Source organism: Acipenser ruthenus, chromosome 36, assembly GCF_902713425.1.
Source record: "Acipenser ruthenus chromosome 36, fAciRut3.2 maternal haplotype, whole genome shotgun sequence".
In the NCBI taxonomy this organism is placed as follows: Eukaryota; Metazoa; Chordata; class Actinopteri; order Acipenseriformes; family Acipenseridae; genus Acipenser; species Acipenser ruthenus.
The window spans coordinates 7,180,376-7,207,125 of record NC_081224.1 but is presented as its reverse complement, the minus strand read 5'-3'; the positions used below and the strand labels follow the sequence as shown (position 1 = coordinate 7,207,125).

The 26,750-nt window shown below is 39.6% G+C and overlaps 2 protein-coding genes across 4 annotated transcripts in view; one reads left to right on the top strand and one right to left on the bottom strand.

Moving 5' to 3' along the window:
• Positions 1 to 821: 821 nt before the first annotated feature.
• Positions 822 to 10,923, bottom strand: LOC117402163 (dnaJ homolog subfamily B member 1). Of its 2 annotated transcripts, XM_059008039.1 has the most exons (4): positions 10,817 to 10,923; positions 10,282 to 10,520; positions 6,398 to 6,978; positions 822 to 5,369 (listed from the first exon to the last, which is right to left on the bottom strand). In XM_059008039.1, exons 2-4 carry the CDS (start codon positions 10,490 to 10,492, stop codon positions 5,139 to 5,141), a joined length of 1,023 nt encoding a protein of 340 aa, XP_058864022.1. In that variant the 5' UTR covers positions 10,493 to 10,520; positions 10,817 to 10,923; the 3' UTR covers positions 822 to 5,138. The 2 variants fall into 2 exon arrangements, with proteins under 2 accessions (XP_058864022.1, XP_033858936.1); XM_034003045.3 differs by having other exon boundaries at positions 10,282 to 10,923.
• A 464-nt stretch (positions 10,924 to 11,387) lies between these two features.
• Positions 11,388 to 26,750, top strand: part of LOC117962766 (very-long-chain enoyl-CoA reductase) — a 34,784-nt gene continuing 19,421 nt past the window's right edge. Inside the window, exons 1-2 of one of the 2 annotated variants that reach the window (XM_059008038.1) lie at positions 11,388 to 11,518; positions 21,152 to 21,202. In XM_059008038.1, coding sequence (XP_058864021.1) covers positions 11,504 to 11,518; positions 21,152 to 21,202 — 66 coding nt within the window. In that variant the 5' untranslated portion in view covers positions 11,388 to 11,503. Of the gene's footprint in view, positions 11,519 to 20,500; positions 21,203 to 26,750 lie in introns of those variants that run through there. The other variant, XM_059008037.1, reaches the window with a different exon arrangement.

Below are 26,750 nucleotides of genomic sequence, written 5' to 3'. Positions count from 1 at the left end.
TGTGTATAACCAGAGTTTATTATTTGGTCACCAGACCTGGATTATAACTAAAATAAAACTGATATTTTTCCCTACCGGATTACAAATCTCTGCCTGTTTATTCCTGCACTGCATCACCTCTGCACCTGTACATAATCAACAACCACTTTGCCACAGGCATTGATAGAAATTTGTTCACAACTGATACAGTACTGTTTTATAACAGGATAACTCATCATAAAACTTAAATTTAAATGGTTTATTCAATCTTTCCAGAACTGCCTCGTTTTGTATTCTGTTTTCCACGAGTGCACCTCATCGCTACAAAATGGCATGTAAACAAATGGCAAAACGCGCTGCTGTTTCTCTTGCTACAAAAAGTTGGAAATTGTTCGAGCTCTTGAAAAAAACCTGAATCAGACACAAGTCGCAGAGCAGTTTGGTGTTTTCCGTTTCCATTTTGTGTGTCTTGAATATTTCTCCTGTAAAGGTATTCGTAATTAATCTAGTTGCTGCTGTATTTAACATGTGTAGGAGTGCTGTGTTAATTTAGTTTGACAGTTTAACATTCGTTTGTCTGCTACTTTATTATTATAGTTTATTAACATACTTGCCTATTGCTTTTCTTTTACTCATTTGTTTATTTCATGTTGATGCATGTACGTCACGACAAGTAATACATATTTGTTTACTGTATTGTAAAATTAAACAGGTGTTTTACCCTTCAACACACTGTTAAAGACTGGAGTAAAGACTTTGAAAATACAGTCCATAATGTTTTAACACAGTAAGTGTTACTTCACGCTTTAGGTGTTTATGAAATACAGAAAACTAGAACACAGTGAGATAAACAAAAGTTTTATTTCAATACCCCTCTTTGAAAATAGCAAACAATAATACACCATAATACTTTCTTTCTTTTTTGGCACAGTTCAAAATAAATTAAAAAAATTCCAAGTGTTCTCTTGACATAGAATTCCATTTTCATGTTTTATCGAGACTCTAAAGTTCATTCCACATGTAACCAATTCAAAACAAGTGAGAAATTACATAGAAATTCAGTAAGATTTATTTATTTTTTTTATTGAGCATGTTCCAAGAGTTCCATATGAAAATGCTAATATACAGCACATTTACAGTTCAAATATAGTTGGAATGTTTTTTTTTTTTTTGGTCCCATAAATGAAAAATACAATATATTGTGGAATATAAGTTTAAAGTTATTTTTACTAAAGCTGTTAATCTACACTTAATTACATTAGTCATTTAGCACAGCGTTTCCCAACCCTGTTCCTGGTGGAACACCGGGTCTGCTGGTTTTCAAACGCAGCGCTCAATTGCTTAATTGAACCATATCAACAATAACGTGAAAATGCCCAGTTAATCCCTTTTACTTCAATAAAGGGTTTAATTAAGCAATTGAGCGCCGCATTGGAACGAAAATCAGGAGACAGTGTGCCGCCAGGAACAGGGTTGGGAAACACTGATTCAGCAGACGCTTTTAGACTAGGTGAACTACGCATCAACAACTGCTGGTGCAGAGTTAGAATAGGGTCTCGGCTTTACATCTCTTCCGAAGGACAGAGCACAAGGAGGTTAAGTGACTTGCTCAGGGTCACACACAGTGAGCCAGGATTTAAACCTGGAACCTCCTGGTATTAAACCCTTTTCTTCAACCACGGTTGGTGTCCGATTTCAAAAGAACACAATTAGCACCAATCTTAAATTACTTTAGACTAGTGCTAATTGAGGTCTGTGAAACAAGTCATTTGACAATTTAAAAACAATGCTCACAATAGAATATATTTATTTTAAAATACAAGGGGTCAATTGCAGCATACCAAATTTAGTCCACTTGATGGATCAAGCAGGTTTAGTCCACTTGATTGGACTAGTTAGGACACCTTCTAATCCCGATTGCAGCGTACCAGAAGTTAATCATCACAGGTAGATCCTCTGCTAAATCAGACTAAACAAGATCCCGATGGCAGCGTACCAAATCAGATTCATGATGGCCCTGTTCAAGTGAAGGATAAGACTGCCTTAGTGCGTTTGCTTGTCCTAAGCATTTACTGCTTACATTTTTTTTGCAGACAGCTGCATTTTTCCTCTAACATGCCAAGTACATCTGAAAACTTTATTCTGTACATTTCTTATGCTCGTCCCATTTGGGCAGTCAGATCCGTGAGAAGAAAGTCTTGCGCAATATATATAGGCCTTACATTTTAAATAAACTTTTTAATCATGTACCTTTGATACCGTTTTCAGTTTAACGCAATACAATTTCAGTTAATATGCTTTAACTATAAAACAACTAACGGTCCATTATCACACAATTAAAGTTTTCTCTGCCTACGCAGCAGTGTCGGCAGCTTAAATGCAATTACACTATGATCCACCAGTTTGAAAAGTGCCAGAAAAAGACAGGACATTTATTTTTACTTAAATATGCTTGATGTCATAAAAATGCATCTTTATACAGGGATCCCTTTATATTTATCCAACACTGAATTCTACATATCGGATTAGTAAAGAAGGATTTATACAACGATAAATTTTAGGATTGAGAGGGGGGAAAAAAAAAAAAAAGCTATATGAACATAACTGATATTTTATTTATCATATAGTGAAAGAAACTACAAAATGATATCGCAGAAGTCTACCGGAAGTCTGCAGTACAGTGTTTCATGTTAGATTTTGAAACGTCACATTTACCACTTTGTCAGTTTTTTTTTGTTAAGTATATGAAAAACTAAAGTGGTATGTAATTTAATATATTAACATAACATTATTTAAACAAGTTTCATTCTACTTTATGAAGCAAAATGTGTTAATTCTATAGGGGATGCAGAACTTTTGGCTACAGCTGTAGGTTAGTCCCCATTATCAGCCTAACTTGTTCCGATCAGTTAAACCAATTAGCGGGATCATGTGTTTGGTACGCTGCAATTAGGATGAAGTTAGTACAGCGATGCAGGATTTTCTGGTCCGCATTTTAGTCCACTTGATGTAGACTAAATAACTGGTACGCTGCAACTGACCCATTGGTATTGAAACTCAGGTTTAACAGTGTTTTGTTGGCACTGTTTTTCAGATATGTTTTCAACACAATGAATAGCCTTTCTTTTTCATATGGAAGCTCCCTAATTTTGGAATTAATATATTGTACACAGGCAGTAGGTATTTCTCTTTAAAAAGACAGTGAAAAGGTTTCAGATTCAAGTCTCAAAAGCTTAATCTAATACTGAACACAGTGGATTTAAAAAAAAAAAACACACACACACACCACACACTAAAGTACTGAATTCCTATGTAAAACGCCAGTTATTTAACACTGCACATGTGAAAATATATATTTAAAAGTTACCAGATTTATATACACAACAGGCCTTATCACTCACTCAATCAGCCAGTCTCATTTAAGCCAACAACATTGTATGCCCAAATCACAAACAAACATTTTGAGGCCTCATACCATTTCGGATGGGCCTAATTTTTTAAGCCAAATAAAATACCAATCTTTAAATGCAATCTTTTGAATTTTTAGTGAAGTATTTTATGTTCATTAAACTAAACTTGCCTCACAAATCAGAAAGCAGAATTAAAAAAGAATTATAAATGAAAATAATAATAAAATAAAACGTTGAGGAGATGCCAACACAGAAGTATCCTTTTGTACTGAATTGATATCCCAGAACAAGTCTCTCTCATTATCAACTTCAGTATAGGATACACATAGAACCAGCCCAGGACTGAACAGCTCCCTATGCAACAGTAGAATTGCATAGAATTGAACAAAATATTAGAAGCCCTGGTCATCTTTAGAACATTAAGAGCAATGGGCTGAAACTCACCATACATTTGTTATGTACACAGATTCCCTAACGTGTTCTGGAAATATGGAAAAGTTGCATCTCCCTATCCAACTGTTGGAGGGCCGGAATCGAAAATCGGTTGGTGAGTGATTCCAAAACTAAGCCTGCCCAAATGACAGCTTTTGAAGGGACTCAAGCATGACTACACTGGGCTGAAGCTATCCAACCACTACAATATGAGAGGCTTTGTGAGGGATAATCCTGTATTCCTCCTGAACAATTCAAAGAACCTGAAGACTTGTCTTGCTGAATCAATGCCGTCTTGGTTGCCCATGGACCTCCTTTCCTCTCTGACAATGTTATGGCAGATGTTTCAAATTTTTTGTCCAGCAGATGCCTTACCTCATCGCATGAATTCAATAAGCTTGTTTTTCATGTCAGTCTGTAAAAATGGGCTGTATTTAGGTTCCATACAGAACCAATATTCAAACTGGCTCTCAGCAGTACAAGAGCCAACTTGGTTAGCCCATTAAATTTTATTTATATTTATATATTTTAAAACATACAATATATATATTTTAAACATACAATATATGTATTTACATTTTGTACTAAATGTTCATATTCTTCTTGTGCCATATGCAGTTCCAATAGTAATTGTGTACATGTGCCCCTTTTGAAACTGACAAATAGCTTCAACATGTGTTGATACCACTCTCTTCTTAAAGATATGTGCGGTCATTCCGAGTGCTGTTGCTATTCAACCTTCTTGTTCCGCCGTGTGGCTGTGGTTCCAATTCTATGAAAAGTCTGAAAGTTCCAAGTGAGCAAGAATAATAATCTGGAGCAACTGAACCAGCGAGTATGAATGATCTTATTCAATACCAAGGGAAATATTTTTTTGCTCTTTACCCTTTTAAACAGAAACTTCGTATCATCTATTTTTGTTCTACTATTATTATTATTAATATCCTATTACACATGTTCTGTACAATTCAATATTATTTCTGCTTAGATCATTATTTGCCAGCAAAAATTGCTTCTGAAAAGACTTCTCGTGGTTGATTTGCTGGAATAGTTCGTAAGCATGGGGGGGGTTGACTGAGGTCTAAGCAAAAACAATAGAATGACAAAACATCAAATCTGACATTAAATTTATACTATGAAAGATAGATGATAAAAGCAGCACTTTCAATTACCTCCAATAAAAAAAAAAAAAAAAAAAAAAAAGACAAAAATAACACATCATTAAATCATCATTTACATGTTTCCTGTTCATTTTGGCCTTGTGTGCCTGCAAGTGTTTTGAAAGGAGTATCGATACAGTCTCTGAAGAACTCTGGTCTAAGCTGGCAGCACCTGTCCTAGTGTGTCCTTTGTGCTCTGCGGTAACCTGTCAGGAAATTTCACCTCAAAAACCAGCACCATGTCCCCCCGCTTGTCTGGGTTTTTGGGGTGGGGAAGCCCTTCGCCTGGGATTTTCCACTTCATCCCAGGCTTGATGACATCCTTAAAGGAGACTGGAATTACCCGGCTGTCCAGCATAGGTGCATTAACAGTGCATCCGCAGAGAGCCTGGGGAGAGGGTGGAGTGAAGTGTTAGCCATGGCTCATACTCCATACACTTGCACAGTGCAGGCTGTTAATGGGTTAAAGTTTAAATTCCAGCTAAGTGTAAAGAAGTTCTCTTAAACATTTAACCACTGTAAACAAATATGCAACTATAGAGGTTAGCCTTTGTGTTCCCATAGTGTACAGTATGGGTGTTACCCTTGGTGTCCCCAGTGTACAGTATGGGTGTTACCCTTAGGGTTCCCATAGTGTACAGTATGGGTGTTACCCTTGGTGTCCCCAGTGTACAGTATGGGTGTTACCCTTAGGGTTCCCATAGTGTACAGTATGGGTGTTACCCTTGGTGTCCCCAGTGTACAGTATGGGTGTTACCCTTAGGGTTCCCATAGTGTACAGTATGGGTGTTACCCTTGGTGTCCCCAGTGTACACTATGCACACCCCTAATAGTGCCCAAGACACAACTGTTTAAACAGGAAGTAGCTTTTACATTTGTTTCCTGTTCTCTTTTTATGATGTCTGCAATCATTGAGTCTAGTTTGACTAGGAGTTCAGGAGCTGCTCTTCAGCACTGTTTGCCAGCCATAAATATATGTAACACAGGCTAGATCAGCAAAAGTTTCTTAATAGCAGGAAGAGCCAGTAATAGCTACTGATCAACCACTTGGGATTTATTTTTGTGTTTCTGGCAGAACACTGCTGTGCACCAAGTTATGCGGATACTTACTAAAACAAAGACACCTTGACTGATCTAACCTACATTACATGTGTCTATGGCAGGCAACTTGAACTGAAGAGCAGCTCCTGAACTCAGGCTCTATTTAAATATACAGACTACTTAAAGCTGATCTAAGACTGCGGCCATAGACATAAGGAGCGAGAAGCACCCTAAAAAAAGAGACAGGTGCAAGGCCATCCATTTCCTTAAGCCAGAATCAAAACCTGACCACTCTTTCTATGAAAACTGAGACTGCTTGGCAACTTTATTAGTACAGGTCTACCCGATTCAAGCACTTCCACCCTCCATCCCTACCTCTCGGAGCGTGACTTTAGCCGAGTACAGGAGATCAGAACCATCCCTTTTGAAAACTGGATGAGGCTTGTCCTTCACCACGAAGATTATATCAGCCGCGATATTACTGGGTGTCTCGTCTCCCTCTCTGGGGAAAGTGATTTTGGTCCCTTCCTTCCAGCCTCTCTTGATCTCGATAGTCAGAATCTTGTCTTCTGTCCTGGTGCTCCTGCCATCCGGGTTGAGTCTCTTGTGGGAGATCTTCATCTTTTTGGTGCATCCACTGTAGATCTCATCCAGGGATACCATGAGGTCATGAACCACTGCAGGGTCTTGCTTCTTCGCGAGTCCGTCGTGGTGCATCTGGCTTGAGTTTCTGGCAAACCCCCTTGGGAAGCCCCCCATGCCTCCCATGCCCCCCATCCCAAACCCTCCAAAGGGGTCTTCCATATCAACATCCTCCCCTCCATTGCTGCGTGAGAAGAAGGCATCAAACGGGTTTTGGCCCCCGAAGAATTCTGCAAACATGGCGTGAGGGTCTCCATGGAACGTGTAGCTGCTTGAGCCAGTGGGACCACCTCCTCCTGGGTTTCCTTTCAGACCTGCAAGAGACACACAATATCAGACCTTCACCCACAACTTCAAAACACAGAGACTCAGGTAGGAAATATTGTAATCTTCTTGTTGACTTTGTATCATTTTCTGGTTTGGTCATTACTGTACATCCTGGGGACTTTAAGCACCTGCCATCTTAAACTAAACTCTCAGGTACACCAGACTGTAGCCATTAACCTGCCCCTTGCAATATTCTGCCCCTAGTGGACATAAGAAATACCTTTGCTCTACAAGCTAGGTTTTACTCTTAGAGTAAATGTAAGACTTCTTACATCCCCTGGTGCAGTGTTGTTGGGGGGGAAAACGGTTGAGTTTAGATATGATTCTGAGAGCTCTGTTGAGGGTGCGTTCAGCTGCTGGGTTTCAAGTCACCAGGATATGCTGATTGAAACAGAGCGAATCTAAAAGACAATTGCTTTAGTTACCCACACCAAGTCGCTCTTTAATGTAAGACCAGAAACATACTAAACATTACAAATTTTATATAATACATAAGGTCACTAGTATTTTCTAAATTGTTTGAATTTTGCTTTTTAAAAATATTTTTATGTCTGTAAACAAAGTACCAAAGAAATGCATTTAAGACTCAAGGCTTCTGCAGACTACACCACAGTATACTGTAGGACATGGACAAAATGGCACTTTTGAAAAGGTACAAGAAAACCATTGAGGACTTTTAATATCAAGTGTATAAAGCAGGAAAATAAACATTTCCCTCAGTGTGTAAACTGTTCCCTTTAACAGTCTGATACCCACAGGCTGGGCTTGTCAAGCTTGTTCTGGTGTCTCAGAGTGAAACTCACACTCTGTTGAGAACCCCTGTTGCATAATCCTGTTAGACTAACAATAAGCCTCTAACAACTATGCACAAGCCTGTTAGAAACGTCCAGCAAGCCGAGAGACTGCCCAGTCAGCTCCACCAATTAGCAGGCAAGACAGGCTCGCAGATATATTAGGAGAAATAGATTGGAATGGAAACTAAATGTTTAACCCCAATACTGCTACCTTATTTACAGCTTGAATCTTTTATAAACTATCTGTGGCACAGAATACAAGGTTAACAGCTAAAATGCCTGGTTTGTTTAGCTGAGGTGAGCAGTTACAGAGTTCTAAGCTGCTATAATTCAAACTGCTGAGTTCTGTAACCATGGCTAGATATTGGATACTGAATGATCGTTCATGGTATACAGTTTTTATTCGTGGCAGAAGGATGAACCAGTAAATCACGAGCCTCGTGTCAATCTGCAGCCTCTCGTTTTCTACTGTTACAGGTGTTAACAAAGGGGCTAAAGGCTGTTTAGATAAATCAGATAGGTAACTAGCATTTCTTGACTATACTCGTTCAAGGAAATCAGAATCCAAATCAAAACAATAGAAATTTGAAATTATTTCAGAAATGTTAAAGTCGTTATAAAACACGTATCGTGGCAGTATTGTTTGAACTGCCGAAGCGCACGTCCGTCCCGAATTTCAGCACCACACCACCCGATTAGAATGTAAACAAACACACATTCAAAACGAGTCCTGGTAAGCATGCTATCCCCCTGAGATATACCCATGCTTGTGGTATAAACTCAATGAATCCAGCTGTACTAAGGTAGGTACACCCTCTCACCCAACGAGACTGCAGAATTTACAAGATCCTCCCTGGTATGCTGTTCATTTAATATTTGCAGAGCTTCCCCCCCTCCCTAATTTTTTCACTATCAAATTACAATAACGATAAAGGGTCAAATTCCTTATTTCACTGTAGCTTTTTCATCCCTGGACTTCAGTTGCAGTTATCATGAGTTACCATGACTGTTCTAAAGCACAAGGAATTTCGGTAGTCTGTCATTTGCATACGTGACTATGACCTCAGTACAAGGAAATACCTGTGGTGGTGTCTGTCACTTGTGCAATGCGGGTGCGTTAAGTGAGTGAGTCGCTCAGTGAAAGAACCCACTTAACGACATGCTCAGTTCCGCTCCATCTGAGCAGCTCAGAGCAGGTTTCATCAGTGATCTGAGCTGCTCAATTACTTAACTGTGTATTTTGTGGCTCCAGAGTTGCAGAATATTGATATCCTTCTAGTGCTTTATATTTTCCACAGTGTGTAGTTTGTTGTGGTAGTTTTTAAAATCTTAAAAGGGTGCTTTTGCTATAAGTTTTTTGGTGTGAAAGCTGATTAAGCCTTTGTCTGTACCCCTCCTAAGGGCGGCTGTAAATCCCAATGTGCACAGGCATGCTTTAACCTGCAAGTATTCTGGATTGAGTGAGTTTTTCAAGGCGTTTCAGGGCGTAGCACTGTTAAAAAAAACACTTGTAATAGTACGGCTGTCCCATAATCATGATCAGTTTTATACTACAATTCCTGGCTGATGGCACAAAAGTATAAAATGTCCTTGACAGCCAGTCACTAATGCTACTTTTCTGCAACTAGTTCTAGTAGAAGTGCCGGTATGACCCACAGTAATTCATTAAGAATGTCAGAAAGAAACTGAAAGGAAAAAAAAAAAAAAAAAAGCCTACTGATAACATATCAAAGGCAAAGCTTACCAGACTAGTACTTTCGAGAACATGGGCCTATAAAAGGAACAACCATTAAGTTATAAAAAATAATTTATTATTTTTATACACATTATATATATATATATATATATATATATATATATATATATATATTTTAAGCTCAAAGAGCCAGCTGCCCAACGTTTCGATATGTTGTACATATCTTTCTCAAGGGAGCCTGTGTTTGAATCCAAACATTGGAGGTATTTATAGGTTTTTGACGGCATGACAACTACTTGTTATTGATTACATTCAAATTCATGATTTATTCTTACATGATGTAATTGTGTTCTATATATTATATAACAAAGGTTGTTAACTTATTGTGTATTACTATTTAGGCATGGCAAGAGACTGGAAGTAATTAATATAAAACCATGCAACCCCAGTTTCACAAAATGAATTGATTTGAAATAAACATAAAACACTGAATTCCTACACTACAGTGAGCTATCATTTAGTTACAAATAACTTTCTATATTGATTTGAAAGCCTCCCCAAAATCGCTCTAATAAAAGATCAGTTCACCAAAGGTAGATGCGACCTTGAGAATTACATTTATCACATCAGCCAAACACCCATCAGATCGCAAATGACTGCACATGTACCAAAATCTGACAAAGTACCACTTTCTCACGAGTCATACTTGGGTACGCATACCACTTTCTAGTAACACTGCACCTGTGTACCCCGCGCTTGGGGGCGACAGCGACATTTAACAAACGTAATAAAGTATTTACCGTCCTCTCCGTATTTGTCGTACACCTCTCGTTTCTTGGGGTCGCTCAGGACGTCGTAGGCCTCGGCGATTTCTTTAAATTTATCCTCGGCATCTGCGGACTTGTTCTTATCCGGGTGGTATCGAAGAGCCTGCTTCCGATATGCTTTCTTAATCTCATCGTCCGAGGAACCTTTCGGTATCCCCAACACTTTATAATAATCCTTCCCCATTACAAAGCCAGGTCACTTCTCCCGGCCCCTTAAAATTGAAGTATAAACACGCCGACTGACTTTCCAATCAAATTCCAACAACAACAACAAAGCACAATATTAGTTTTGTAAACAAACAACAATTATTACTGACAACTGCTGACGCTGTTTTACTTTACGTTAGCCCTGTCCGCTATATGGATTTCTATACAGATATATATCTATATTATTAATATGTTCCGCTTGTATATTTTAAGACACAACAGCACATCAATATGCCCCCACGTACACACTCCTCTGTTCCTCACAGTCTCCCTGAAGCACAAATCGCATCCTTTATTATACCAAACAGAAAGTTCCAGAATTTTCTGCTGCCATCAAGATCCTTCCACACGCATCACTTCCGCACACGCCCACCGACGCAAAGCACGCGCATCGCGTTTTTATTGTTTCCACGCCCCATGACCGCCTTGTTATATTTAATTTAATTTAATTTAATTTAATTTAATTTAATTTAATTTAATTTAATTTAAATTCAACTGGTTTTCAAATGGGCTTTATCTCTTTCCATACCAAATGTAATTACATTAGCGGGGCTGTAGCTACGGCCACGGGGCACATACAGTACAAAATAAATAAATAAATAAATAAATAAATAAATAAATAAACGCGACGTGACGTGACGCCATCTTACAATCTTACAATTTTCCAAAAAATGATGATTGTATTTCACAGCGGTTAAATATATCTGTCAACGATGTCATTAGCTTGAATAAAAACGCATTTAATTGTTCCTGTTGTCCAATGAGATCAAGTCATACAAATCGAATGGGACTAGTTCATGATGATTGGTTGTCACGATGGTTCTATGTTTTCTCATTGGAACGTCACTACTTAACCCGATCGCCGATTGGCTTGAAAGTGATACCATTTCTGATCGCGGATTGGCTATTCCAGAGCCTCTTTCTTCTGATTGGCTTTCGGGGAGAGGTCAGGAAGACTGGTGTTTGAGTCCAAACTGTCACAGCAAGGATGAAGCACTACGAGGTGAGGGGAATAAAAACAGGTTTCATTTGAATAGATTCGTGTTATATTTATCGTATTGTTACATTACATGGGTTCGTTAGCATTGCATGCGGTTGATTTAATTCATGCGGATGTAATAGCAGTTGGCTGCTATGTAAGTGTCAAGTGGTGAGAGGATTAAGATAAACCTCGCTAGGGCCGAACGGGGACAGTGCTAATATCAATTAAATAAATGCAAAAATTGTTAATACGTATTTTTATTGATGTGAAAATGTGGTCGAGAAGGCGAAAAATAAGATATGCATTCATGCATAGAAGAAAAGACATAAACAGGTTCGTACCTACAGTACAGATACATACAGTACAGTAGTCTGCGGACTTCGTTTGATGTAGGCTGCAGTATAACTTTGTAAAGATTATACTGCTGCTGCTGGTCAGGCTTGTTAAGGTACCCGTTTTAAACTGCTGCAGAAACTTGGAAAATGACCCCTTTCTGACCCAGATTCATTTTGTACAGTAAAACCTGCCATCAAACTGGAGGGATTAATTGTGGGGTGGATATTGAGGGTCTGTTAACATGGGCAATGGATTTGGGATTGTGAACGTGTAGCCTTTGTACTTAGGTGCCTATTAGTTTAGTTTATTTGGCAGACGCCTTTATCCAAGGGGTTCACTTTAAATGGGATATCTACTCACGCACACACAGTGGCAGGGGTATAGTCTGTGCATCCGGGACAACTGCACAGAGGCCCACACACCAGACTATAAAGACCTACGCTTTAACACTGATATAAATATCTAACCATCTGAAATCCACCTGTCAAACCCTGTCATCACAACAGTGTGTCGCTCGCTCTTAAAGAAATCCCTGTCTTAATAAGGAAACACGGCTTTGTTTGTAGTGGTGCGGGATTGAACAAAAAACAGAAACACCTGCCATAACAGCGTCGCTAGGCTGCCACAGATTCCACGTGGCTGCAAGGTGTTCAGTTTCTTCCCGCCTATAATAGCGATTAGGGATGTCAGGGGTAAAAATCTGCAGCACAATCTGTTTTATAGTCATTGTGAAATACCAGTAATTAGTGTTTGATACAGTTTCATTTACCAAGACTATCAAAATCGATCAGATCTCCCATTTTGCCCTCAAACTATATATTACAGAATATATGTCTGGGATTTTCAATTTAATTTGCATTCTAAAAACAGCATTGTTAAAAAACATATGTGCTGCATGTTAGAAGTGTTTCAAATAATTTCAAGTAAACAATAGTTTCGGCTCAATAATGCAAACAAATGCTGTTATTAGTTTAACATGCAGCCTAAAACCTTTCATACAGTAGCACTAATAAAGTAGGGGAACGGTCTTGCAATGCAGCCTGTCCCATGTAATGGTCTTGCACAATAAAGTGGAGTGACAGCCAAGGCTTTACAGTTCTCTTGGTTCTTGGAACACCCTGTGTTCTTTTCATTAATTTAATATCAGTGCATCAGTATGCATTCATAGAGTGCTGCAGATTCAAATGACTACCTGCAACATGTTTCAACATGTTTCTGCTCTAGCAGGGACTTTCTAGTTAAGTAGGGTAAAGCAGGTAGGTAATTAGGGACTGTGAATTGAGAAAAGGAACTCGAGAGCAGGTGGGGCTGGAAGAGTGAAAGGTTTCCTATTTAGGACATTGCCATTTATTGGTACTCACTTGTAAACGTGAGTGAAGGACAGCTTTTCTTGTTTTGAAATCAGCACGTTAATAAATGGATTTATTGAATACCTGCCAATACATTATAAGCAATTCTGAGTATGAGTAACAGCACACCCCTACTGTCAACTTGAATGGAGGTAGCCAGCGAACACTTACAAACATGCATAATAATAATATATATTTAAGGGGGGCTCCCGAGTGGCGCATCCAGTAAAGGCGCTCCACGTGCAGTGCAGGATGCGCTCTATAGTCTGGACGACGCAAGTTCGAGTCCAGGCTATTCCACAGCCGACCGTGGATGGGAGGTCGGCCAGGGTGTCCTCGGCTCACCGCACACCAGCGACCCCTGTAGTCTGGCCGGGCGCCTGCGGGCTTGCCTGTAAGCTGCCCGAGAGCTGCGTTGTCCTCCGACACTGTAGCTCTTGGTTGGCTGCATGGTGAGTCCGCAGTGTGATAAAAAGCGGTTGGCTGACGGCACACGCTTCGGAGGACAGTGTGTGTTCATCTTCGCCCTCCCGAGTCAACACGGGTGGTAGCGGTGAGCTGAGCTTCAAATAATAATTGGCCATTCCAAACTGGGAGAAAATAATAAAAATAATTGGCAAAGACTAAATTTATTAAAAAAAAAATAATGATAAATAAATAAATAAATAAATAATATATATTTAAAGAACTTCTTATGCATCAACACTAGAGGGAGCTCCTTGCTTCTGTAATCTCTATTGCTGCACAGCTGGTTTTGTTTTTCAAATGTCCAAGGCTCTGTGACAGCACAGTAAGTAACAAGCTGGCTAAGGACATTCTTTAGCAGTTATTGAGAGTATCAGAATCTGGGTCTGTAAAACGGTGCTTCTTCGAGCTGTCTGTACAAACGCATGACACACTAACACTCCTACTAGAGAACCGCTTACACAATTGTGACGCCAGCAAAATGACAGAAACTTTTAAGAAAAGATCCAAAACCTACAATTTCCTTCATTCTAAGATACTAAAATGTTATAACAGCCACCTCCTCATTTTGATGCCATGGAAATCAATGCAACAAAATAAATAAAACAACAAGTAACAACACACACCTCACCGTCGCTCTAAGTACAAAGTTAGAGCCTTCATCAGTGTAGCGCTAAAGTAAATCACATGACCTCAGTCCACAACACAGAATACTGGAGCATGTCATGAGCAATGATTGAAACCGGTCACAAGATTCCCAAGAGTGAGACAATCGTTTTTTTTTTTTAAACGTTCACGTTCATCATATCCTTTTTGGTTGAAGTGCAATAGCATGGTTGAGTAAGCAAATAACGAGTTGGCAGCATTGGTTTTGTACTTTTTTTTTGTTTTGATAGATAAATAAGCAGGTTCTTCCAGTAACTTTAAACAGTAGTGCTCAATACAAGAAAGACGGTCATAGATATGAATGTGCTTAATCTGTACAGAACTCCCCCTGCTTATCAGGGCTGCTTCTCTTTCTGCACGAAACATTGACAGCTAGCACAAGGGTTTGATTACTTAAGGAAACATACATAGCAAAGCAGAAAAAAGACCTAAACTTGTTACAATTTTCTGAATCTTTTTGATTTTCTCATTTAAGAACATTACAGTGAATTGAGCCTGTTATGTTTTCACTGTAAGGGCGGAATGGGGAGAGGCTCCTGATCTGAGGGAGGATGCTGTGCTGGGGGAGGCTCCTGACCTGGGGGAGGGTACTGTCCTGAGGGAGGATCCTGACCTGGGGGAGGGTACTGTCCTGAGGGAGGCTCTTGTCCTGGGGAGGATGCTGTCCTGAGGAAGGCTTCTGTCCTGGGGAGGGTGCTGTGCTGGGGGAGAGGCTCCTGACCTGGGGAGGGTGCTGTGCTGGGGGAGACTCCTGTCCTGGGGAGGTTGCTGTGCTGGGGGAGAGGCTCCTGACCTGGGGAGGGTGCTGTGTTGGGGGAGAGGCTCCTGACCTGGGGGAGGGTACTGTCCTGAGGGAGGCTCCTGTCCTGGGGAGGGTGCTATGCTGGCGGAGGATGCTGTCCTGAGGGAGGCTCCTGTCCTGGGGAGGGTGCTGTGCTGGGGGAGAGGCTCCTGACCTGGGGAGGCTCCTGTCCTGAGGGAGGCTCCTGTCCTGGGGGAGGGTCCTGTCCTGAGGGAGGCTCCTGTCCTGGGGAGGGTGCTGTGCTGGGGGAGAGGCTCCTGACCTGGGGGGAGGGTGCTGTGCTGGCGGAGGATGCTGTCCTGATGGAGGCTCCTATCCTGGGGAGGGTGCTGTCCTGAGGGAGGCTCCTGTCCTGGGGAGGGTGCTGTCCTGAGGGAGGCTCCTGTCCTGGGGAGGGTGCTGTCCTGAGGGAGGCTCCTGTCCTGGGGAGGGTGCTGTGCTGGAGGGAGATGCTGTCCTGGGGAGGGGGAGGGGGAGGGGGGGGGGGTGATTTGGTTACTGAGTTCCTGTCCTGGATTGTGTTTCACTCGCAGTCAGGTCCATCTGAACTGCCTGACACCCCTGACTGAAATAACAGAACAGCCGCTCAGCCCTGTAGAGTTCAGAACAAGCTCACTGCTTACTGCCTCCAGGGCCGAACCTTAGGGCTGGAACAATAATCGTGATATTATTGACGATTATTTATCGTACTGAAAAATGATTATCAATTGTCAATATCGGCAATAACCGAGACAACTGATTTGTCATTAAAGAGATGCTGGGTTGTGTTATGCGCCAGTTAAACTGGGCATCAGACATTACCTCAATTGTGGGAGAGGACAGTGGGACAGTTTTATTTTAAAAACAACAAGCAGAGAGAGAGACAAATCTACTTACTAGGGAGAAAACAGAAATGAATGGGAGATCAAACATGATCAAACATAATTGTGATTATCGTGCCAATTTGTAGCCGATTTATTTTCGATTATTGATTGTCATCAAACCCTACTGGACCTATCCCTGCATTATCTATCATCAGAAAAGCTTTGAGAAATGTCTGCTCAGCATGGTTATAAGGAGGCGCTGCCATTTGAATACACCTCAACAGAAGGACATGTTGAGTTCTTCCAGCCATATGTCTGTTGTGTTACGCACAGCAATCTGTTCAGTTTCGTTTCAATATTGATTATGGTACTTGGTGGAAATAATAACGATCACAGCAAACCGGGGGTGTTGACAGCACAAAGTAACGGCATTGCATTTTAAATTCTTGGGGAAATTCAGTGGTTTTGCAGCTGTCCAATTATTAGTAAGCAGAGGCGGGACATAACAATGCTAGGGTAAGGGTGTAAGAATAGCAGAATTTCACGCGATATTGCTTATTATAGAGTAGTGCTGGGACAAATATTCGAACGAATATTTTTGATGTGTAGTTGGATACAAAAATCAGATGTTTGTATTCTCTACAAATGACAAAAATACCTTGCACTTATTTACCGTCTCACCAGAATTTGCGCAAATGAAAAAGAGCTTTGTGTGATATGTGAGATTAATATATAATATATAAGCCTCTATTTAAAAGTACCAGATTATGCGTGTGCACACATAGTGATCTTTATGGAAAGCCATCTGGGACAAAAATGTGTTGTGCTGCTTTAGAGCAAGCCAGAATTTCATGGGACAGAAAAAAGGCAATTAAACAGTACCCAACTTCCTGAAAATGTTGTGTAGTGATTTTAGACTATATATTATATATATTTTTTTGAGGCTTTCTGTTATGTGGAATGTAACAAATGAGAACTAAAACTGTGAGTTTTTTTCCCCTTCACTTTACACCATTTCCACGTTTGTTTTGTTTTGAAGTGTTAAAAGTTAAATTTCAGTTTTCGTTTGCTTGTTCAGCTACAAAAAGGCACAAGTAAACCTCATGCTATTACTTTATGAAAACGTGTCTCTGGCCACTGTTTACTGTGAAGTAACGGCAATGGCAAGGAATGAAAGTTAAATAAAATGCGTTGTCAGCTTTATGTACTATTTATTTTGAGAATAAACAAAGCAACATTTAACTTGAACTGCTATTTGGCATCCTTTGCTTTATAGTTAATTCACTGGGGTAAAGTAAGTCCTACACAAGTTATTCTTTACTCCTGGGATATTTTCCTATTTTAATGTGTTACATATTGTAAGGTCTTGCTGTAAAATAAAGGCAAACACACAGGGACCACGTCCACACCCCCTGCCCCTGCAGTTATGCTGTCTTTGCCTGCGTTCGAGCAATATAATGGTTTGTATTGCTTTTTGAAAGACCAACGAATATCCGAACGAATAAAAAGGCTTTTAAAAAGACCAAATTCCTATTGGGCTTATTTTTCATTTTAGATTCTATTGATTTTTTTAATATTACTATGCAGGACAGCTGCTATAAGAGCGTTACCTTTATTAAAAATGTGCAGGGATGAACCTACCGATTAATCAACTAATGCCCATAAATTAACCGATCAAAAATTATAATCGATTGTCAGCCCTAGTAAAAACCCAATCCAATCACAGAAACCGGACTCTCGTCACATATACAGTGTAAAGTACGTCAGTGCTGACAGCCGTCAGGGGCAGAGCCCAGTTAGCATCTTTAAACAATTCCCTCGACCTTCTTCCTCTGAGCTATGACTTTTGACATGGCCTCCAGGCTGTACATTGTTTTATAGATTTGTTTTATTTAACAATACATTGAATAAGTAATGTTTGATTACTATATGCAGTTGGCTGTGTTAACCAGTGATTCTATTAATTGGTTATCACTGGAAGTCATTTATAAGGGAGTTCATCTTTAAAGGTAAAACTAAGAACACGTCTTTGGCTGCTGAATTTTTTCTACAGCATAAAAAATCAAGGCCCATTTTCAAGTAACAAGTTCTAGGCAACATTTTTCAACAAAATTGTTTTGTTGAAATTGCTTAAACGTTGCAATTAAAAAGTCGCTTCTACATTTGCCTGGAAGTTGCCTTGTGTTTAATTTTCTTTAAAGGAAACTTTTGGGCAACTGTTGAAATCGGATGCGATGTAAAACCGAGGTCCTATTGTAAGTGACTCTGCAGCAGTGGTGGCTGATGCATAGTTCACAGTCTCTGTAAGTCGCTTTGGATAAAAGCGTCTGCTAAATTACTAATTCAACTGTGATGTTATCAGGCAATTTCCACCAAAACTACTATAGACAAATGGGTTACCCTGTGCCTTCATCATTGTGATAAATAGCTTAGAAAATGGTCTGTGTGATGTATTGTAATATAGTGTTCATCGACAACTTTCAATACTCCAATCATAAATTAACTTTCAAACGTCAATTCCAATGAATTCAAACTATAAGAAACATGCATAATACTTTCAGTGTTATGTGAAGCCAATCTTGTAATCTCCTTGGCAATTCACAAAACTCAGTATTAAATTCATAGCCCAATCTAGAATCTCAAATACAGAAGACTTGTTATAGACATTTTGGCTAATATCTTCATTTAAGTTTTTCAAAGCTTCCAACACTCAATCATAAACACATATGTTAAATCTATAAGAACCAGAGGTAGCCAGGTTTTGGTTAAGTGCTTCGTTTGTGCTATTATATAGGATGAAAGAATTTGCCCAAAAGTTTGTACTTGAAGTTTCTTGTAGTTTTACCAGTTCAGAATGTCTGTAAGTTTATTGAGTTTCCTACCTCTCAATACGCTGTGTCAGTCTGTCTGTCCCCACACGCTGGTAAGCCTTCTTTCTCTCTCTCTGTCTCTCGCTCTCTCTCTCTCTCACACACTGTGTGCTGGGAGAGTTTAGTGGCTCTTCTGCTGTATATAGAAATAAAATGTTTCAGATCGGCCCAGCTGCTGCTTGTTGAATGTGTTCAGAGATGAAGGCAGTGAAAGAGTTGGGACCACAGCGATACCAGAATATCACCCTGCTGGAAGTGCTCCCACATTAAACTCACAAATCAAACAGACAAGCACTGCTCTCTATGGGGGAGGGTTGCTTCTTAAAGGAGAGATATTTATTACATCAGCTTGGCATTATCAACATGATCACTGGGGGAGTGCTAATCAGTGCTTTAAAAACATGCGTAGCATTATCACTGACTCCCTTTCAGGTTTTTCTTATTATATTATGAACAGTGGCCCATCTTTAATGAAGTGCTAACCATGGTGTTAAGATCAGTTTTTTTATATAGTTGATTGTAGGTCTAGCAGTAATACTTTCTCTTTCATTGTGAAGAAAATATTTAGCTTTATGGCATTAAGACAAGTGCAAATAAATTAAACAGCTTCTGTGTGGTACCTGTTTCTGATCACAATGGGACAGTAAGACAGCAGGTCCATAAGACTTTAATAGAGGCAGGATAGCTGGTGCTCAGTTGGCAGGAGCTTCCTTCCATATTACCCTTAAAGCTTACCGTGGCACATTTGCAGGTTTCCCATGCTTTTAAATTGTCCCATAGTTTACCCTCGTTTGATATGTTCTTCACATTATTTACCATACCTCTCTGCTTTACAGTGCTTGCCTATGCTTTACCATGCTTTCACTGTGCTTTAATACACGTTCCTATGCTTCCACTGTGGGAAACTTTTATAAGGGTACAGTTGGAACTGCATATCTCTGTAGATTTGCCCCAACTTCCCTAAAGGAACAATTGAAACACCTCTCAGACTCTCTGCCCGCCACGTTGAATCAGTGGCTGCCCTTTTGACAGTGTTATGGCCAGCGATGTTTTGTCCAACCCCTTTTATATTTCAGTGAAAATGATTTTTGGGACATATCCACTCAAATGATCTGTAGTAACCGGCATGTTTCCATTTCTGTAGAAGTTTAGCCTCTGTAATGTTTACAACAGTTAATAATAAAGTTTTAGATTGTTGCAGATACTTTTGCTACTTTGAAATTGATCTCAAGAAAACAAGTGACTCACGAAGAGACACACAGAGAGTCATGAAAGGGAAGCTGCATGAACAGCCACATGCAAAGCAAGTCCAGTCTAGTCCATACACATTAGTAATACCGTAGAATATCGAGCCAGCCTTGCTCTTTAACAGAAGTATAAAATGAAGTGATAATCCATGTTCACTGTATGCACAGGAACATCCTTACCCCTCAGATTCTGATACTCTCAATAACTTGTTCTAAACAGTGTCCTAATCAAGTTGTCTCACTGTTCCTTATATAAAGTCTGATGAAAGTAGGGGCACTACCAGTGGAGGTTAATAACAGGTTAAAAAAAAATGCATATTTTATCATTGATTTAAGAGAGTGAGGTTTATTAATATATTCAATACAGTGCTCCTTTATATATAGCAGAAAACCTTCCACGGCCTGAACGTTTCCCTTATACTGTCTCTACCAGCAGCTGTAGCAGCCTGTTTCCTTTTCTGAGAAGAGCAAAGGATACGACCAGCCCTTAAAATAAACCCTGCGCCACAGTGTTGAAGAAATGACAGCACAGAGCTTGGGCTAAGCCCTGAACATCTTCTGCTTTATCACTCAACAAGAAGGATATAAATTAAAAATATGTACATGTATTTTATCCGACTTTTAAGCGACTGAAAAACAAGTGGAAGAACTCCTTTACTTTTGGGAGGGGAGGGTGTTGGTGCGTAACTGCACATGCAGTTTATATATAGCTGAGTGTAACTGGTTCCCAGCACCGTCCTATCGAGTTACATCTTCAGTCAGCCCCCAAACTGCAAGGAATAGTTCTGTCTCTCTAGCCCTCCGTTCCTCCCTCTACTGCGCAGTGCAGTAACACAGCTCTGGGGGGGAAAGGTAGCCAGGATCTTCACTTTGGGGATTAAAATATCCACGACAACTTGCTGTTAAACTCGTGTGCTTGGATTAGGGGAAAAAGGAAGGAGGATTGCAAGCTTTGATTACAGGACTTTGCTCTTTCATTGTGTTGGGTTGATCATGGATATAAACTTGGTGGCTTTAGAGGCAAAACAGGCGCCGAAGAAAGCCAATGGGCCAAAACGCCCCGTGAAGCCGGCCAAACCTGCCAAAAAGACTAAAAAAGCTGTTGTTTTCTTTGAGGTGGAGATCTTGTGCGCCAAGACCAAGGACAAGCTATGCTTCCTGGACAAGGTAAGAGCACATTATTATTATTATTATTATTATTATTATTATTATTATTATTATTATTATTATTATTATTATTATTATTATTCAAGTTACTATTACATTGGTACCCTCAATTTTCTGTGTAATAATATGATGTAAATCAGGTCTCATTGAAGCCCTAGTTATGCATAGTGTTTATTTTCCTTCAAAACTGACTACAATTTCCCTATGGTATAATATAATTAAGGCAGTATATTTGTACAGACTTTTTCATTTCACAAAGTTTTTCATTTGAAGTTTTGCCCCAGAAAATGTATGACTTTACATGATCTGAAAGATATATTCTTGAGGCTGTGTGATTAATTAAAGACTGATACAGATTTATAGCTGTACACAGTCACCCTGATGCAGTGATGCTCAAACACTATTGATTAGTTCTACTTGTGTTTTTAATTTTTTTTTTTTTTTTAATTTTGGAATGACCACTCCAAGTTGACAGCAAATCCATTTCCGAAACTGATTTAAATAGGGTTCTGTAGCAAATTTCAGGTTGTTGTGTGAAAATGTAATGTATGCTATTGCGGTAACGAACTGGTGATTTATCACCCATTATGTATGAATGAAAATGTGACACAGACAATAGGGGATACAGCAAAGTATTGTGTTTCTTGTAAACACTGCAGAGGGTTTTATAACCTTTAAATTCCACACTGGTGTGGGGGGGGGTGACGTAAGGTGATGTAGTGTGATGTGATGCGTCATGTATGTGCAACTATTCAGCAACAATGATGTGATAGCAGAAGGATCTTGGTGACTTCACAAGGGGCATGTCAGCGGGAGCCCGTGCAGTCAGCTTGTCCCTTACATGGGCTGCATTGACCACTGTGCTCATAAGGACAGGCTCCCAGGTGTTACTGGAAGTGTAACGTTCACAGAAAACCCCACCAGGAAGCACAGCTCTGGTCACCCCGAGACGTGCGCAACTTGTTGGGACAAGCAAGAGACCCACAGAACCGTACCGTTGCCCTGACGTTGTAGCGGTCAGATGCAGCGTGTAAGTGAATATTCTGTAAACCTGACTGATGTGCTGCCACATTCGAGTTTCAAGTTTGTTTGTTTAACCAGGAACGGCACGTTGAAAGAGAATCTGATTATGCATAAGGGGCCCTGCAAGACACTAAAGCAGCCAGCAGAAACAACTGCTGTAACCTGGCTGCACACTCAGCCACACGCAACAGCACCGGGGCATGATATACAAAAATCCAGAGGGGTCAAAGCAAAGTTACACATTCAGGCAAGAGACGATATAACCCAGTCTTTAGAAGCTGAGAGCTTATTTTATTCTTTAGCAGTTGAAGGCATATAAACTGGATACTGGATATTTCCACTTCCCCTTATTAAGCTTTGTTGAAAACAGCCTTTCATTTACGTTATATAGTGCAGTGCAAAAGTCTTAGACATGTTGCATTTTTCTACTCTGGTGCATTATGAACAATTTACTCAAAGCCTCCACTAGTGTTTTCTACTATTATAACAACCTTGACTTGCATAAAGTAGGAAAAACAATAAGTGAAATAGCTCGCATCACTCGATTTTCAAGGTGTGGTATCCAAAATATTATAACAGCAAGAGAACATTCAAAGAGGAGGTTAAATGTCTAAGAGACACAAATGGCAAAATCATAGATCAAGAAAAAAAAATAGCAAATATATTAAATGATTACTTTTCACAGGTTTTTACAAAGGAGGACACGGACAACATGCCCCACATGTCGACCTGTTCCTATCCAGTTTTAAATAACTTTAGCATAACAGAGGCAGAAGTGTTAAAGGGACTAGGAGCTCTTAAAATAAACAAATCCCCTGGGCCGGATGAGATCCTCCCAATAGTACTCAAAGAAATGAAAGAAGTTATTTACAAGCCGCTAACCAAGATCATGCAACAGTCTCTTGACACAGGGGTTGTACCGACAGACTGGAAAATAGCAAACGTAATACCGATCCACAAAAAGGGAGACAAAACTGAACCAGGTAACTACAGACCAATAAGCCTGACTTCTATTATATGTAAACTTATGGAAACTATAATAAGATCCAAAATGGAAAATTACCTATATGGTAACATTATCCTGGGAGACAGCCAGCATGGTTTTAGGAAAGGGAGATCATGTCTAACTAACCTACTTGACTTTTTTGAGGATGCAACATTGAAAATGGACAACTGCAAAGCATACGACATGGTCTATTTAGATTTCCAGAAAGCTTTTGACAAAGTCCCGCATAAAAGATTAATTCTCAAACTGAACGCAGTAGGGATTCAAGGAAATGCATGCACATGGATTAGGGAGTGGTTAACATGTAGAAAACAGAAAGTACTGATTAGAGGAGAAACCTCGAAATGGAGTGAGGTAACCAGTGGTGTACCACAGGGATCAGTATATCAGCAAACAGTGTTGCAGCAGCAAAGGTCATTCAAAATGATCTAGACAGCATTCAGAACTGGGCAGACACATGACAAATGAAATTTAATAGAGAAAAGTGTAAAGTATTGCATGCGGGCAATAAAAATGTGCATTATAAATATCATATGGGAGATACTGAAATTGAAGAAGGGAACTATGAAAAAGACCTAGGAGTTTATGTTGACTCAGAAATGTCTTCCTCCAGACAATGTGGGGAAGCTATAAAAAAGGCTAACAAGATGCTTGGATATATTGTGAGAAGTGTTGAATTTAAATCAAGGGAAGTAATGTTAAAACTCTACAATGCATTAGTAAGACCTCACCTAGAATATTGTGTTCAGTTCTGGTCACCTCGTTACAAAAAGGATATTGCTGCTCTAGAAAGAGTGCAAAGAAGAGCAACCAGAATTATCCTGGGTTTAAAAGGCATGTCGTATGCAGACAGGCTAAAAGAATTGAATCTATTCAGTCTTGAACAAAGAAGACTACGCGGCGATCTGATTCAAACATTCAAAATCCTAAAAGGTATAGACAATGTCAACCCGGGGGACTTCTTTGACTTGAAAAAAGAAAAAAGGACCAGGGGTCATAAATGGAGATTAGATAAAGGGGCATTCAGAACAGAAAATAGGAGGCACTTTTTTGCACAGAGAATTGTGAGGGTCTGGAACCAACTCCCCAGTAATGTTGTTGAAGCTGACACCCTGGGATCCTTCAAGAAGCTGCTTGATGAGATTCTGGGATTAATAAGCTACTAACAACCAAACGAGCAAGATGGGCTGAATGGCCTCCTCTCGTTTGTAAACTTTCTTATGTTCTTATGTTCTTAAAGCATAATCAACAAGTACAGAAAAACATCATCTGTAATTGACAAACCCAGGACTGGAAGTCCCAAAAAGCTGTCTAACAAGGATGAGCAATACTTGAAGATAATATCCATAAGGAATAGAAAGAAGACAAGCGTTGAATTGATAACAGAACCTTTGACCATTGTTCCATATTCTAATTTCTGTGTTTTTGTGCATATTTTAGCCTTTTAGTCTTGTTCCCCTTTCTTAACAGAGGTATTCTTACTGCAACACATCCTTTAAGTGCTGATTTCAAGAGTGACCTTCGTACTGTTGATTTGACGGACAACGACACCTGTGCCTTCTGCAAGTTCTGTTGTCAATTCAACACTTGTCGTCTTTCTGGAATTGACAACAGAACTGGCAGAAGGCACAGGTGTCGTTGTCCGTCAGATCAACAGTACGAAGGTTGTAGCATCAGCTGCACCTGTGCAGCATAAGAAGCTTGCTGCCTGCTGCACTAAAGTGGGTGGCAGAACACCTGGCAGGTTATTTTAAAGTCCAATTAAAAGCTTAATAAGCATTTAAATATTAAGGAAACAAATGTAACTTTCTTTCTGGGGTTTCTTGGTAAATTAAGAAAGTCTTCAGTCAATCCATTATTCCCACACAACACTTTTATAAGAAAGCTGTGCAGCAGTTCTCTTAGTTTTCTAGTTAATTATTTTAAGGGTCCTCCTTGCAAAGGCATTGTTCTATCTAATTGATAATTATAATCGGTAATTGCTGTCTCAGTAAGCCATTTGGCCATTCCTTTATTGTTTAGTGGGGGTGAGTTTTCCTGAAGATAGGAGATAGAAGGGGGGGAGGGGGGGGCAGGTTTATAGTGCTTGCTGGGTCAAAAAAGTCTCCATAAGGAGGGAAAGTCTGACAAAACCTACCTTATGAAGACACAGGCCAAGTCCTTGTAGTGTTTAAACAGATATTAAACAGTCATTATTGTTTTTTAAAACAAACTAAAAGTGCCCAAATATTGTGTTTGTTGTTGACTTTCATCCTGTGTGGAGTTTTGTTTGACTGGAGTTAGGACTAGTAAATAAAAATATAGTGAGAGTCAATGCAGAGTCCTCATAAACACTGTAAACAAACATGTGTTTATTAGTGTTAGAAAAAGTATTTTCTAACCTACCGCTGTAAAAAACTCAGGAAAGAAATTTAATCAGTTCAGTTTTGCTAGAAACTTTATCTGAGTTTATATACACCATAGTGAATTATTCAAGTCCGTTATAGTCAGTCTTTGGATGCCTGGCTGCTGTCTCACCAATCGGTTCCTGTTCTTCCCTGGGATTTAAAAGAAAACCTACTTTCCACACTACATTACCATTGGGGAAATTGTCTGTTGGAAGTTTTCCATAGCCAGGGAGTTTCTGCCATACCGATTCCTGAACACTGGCTGAGATCAAGCCATTTTATTCATTTATTGTGCAGGATTCATTTTTGCTAACCTTGTACATCCATTTTTCGTCCTGTTTCATCAATTACTTGGATTTTTCAAATATCCTTTTTTTGCCGGGACCAATAGGTATGGTTTATTTATTGGGGTTAAAGGAGCACCTCAGAACAGAAGGATCAGTTTGATTTTGGTTTTTTGTTATTGTTTATTTGTTGGTGTTAAACGAACGCCTAGGAACAGAAGGCTCGGTTTGATTTTGGTATTTGGTCAAACAAGGACTCAAAGTTGCCCGATAAGTTTATTTTGTGGAAACAACTGTCTCAGACATATTGTAAATATTGTGCATTATCTGTGTGTGAAGTCTTATAAGATAGGTCCTATTGTGACTTTAATTCTTTCTTTGTTCTAATTGTTTCTTATTCCCCCTTATCTTCCTTGTTGATTACTTTTACTCTTGTTCTCTGGTATTTCTATTCTGTCTTTGTGTTTTGTTTTTTTTAACTTACATAATACATTATAATTGAAATGAAGCCTGACTTACCCAGCGTTTATTTTCTTGGATCTGGCACTCCACTCATCTATCTCTAAAGCATGCTTTATTGCGGGTGGTTATCTTATTATCGTCAAATATTTAAAACTATTGACTTTCCCACTAGAGCTAAGCTTGTTACAAGGTCACTCTTGAAATCAGGACTTAAAAGGATGTGTTGCAGTAAGAATACGTCAGCTAAAAAAGGGGAACAAGACTAAAAGGCTAAAATATGCAAAAGAGCACAGAAATTGGACTATGGAACAATGGTCAAAGGTGCTTTGGACTGTTGATGGATGGACAACGACACCTGTGCCTTCTGCCAGTTCTGTTGTCAATTC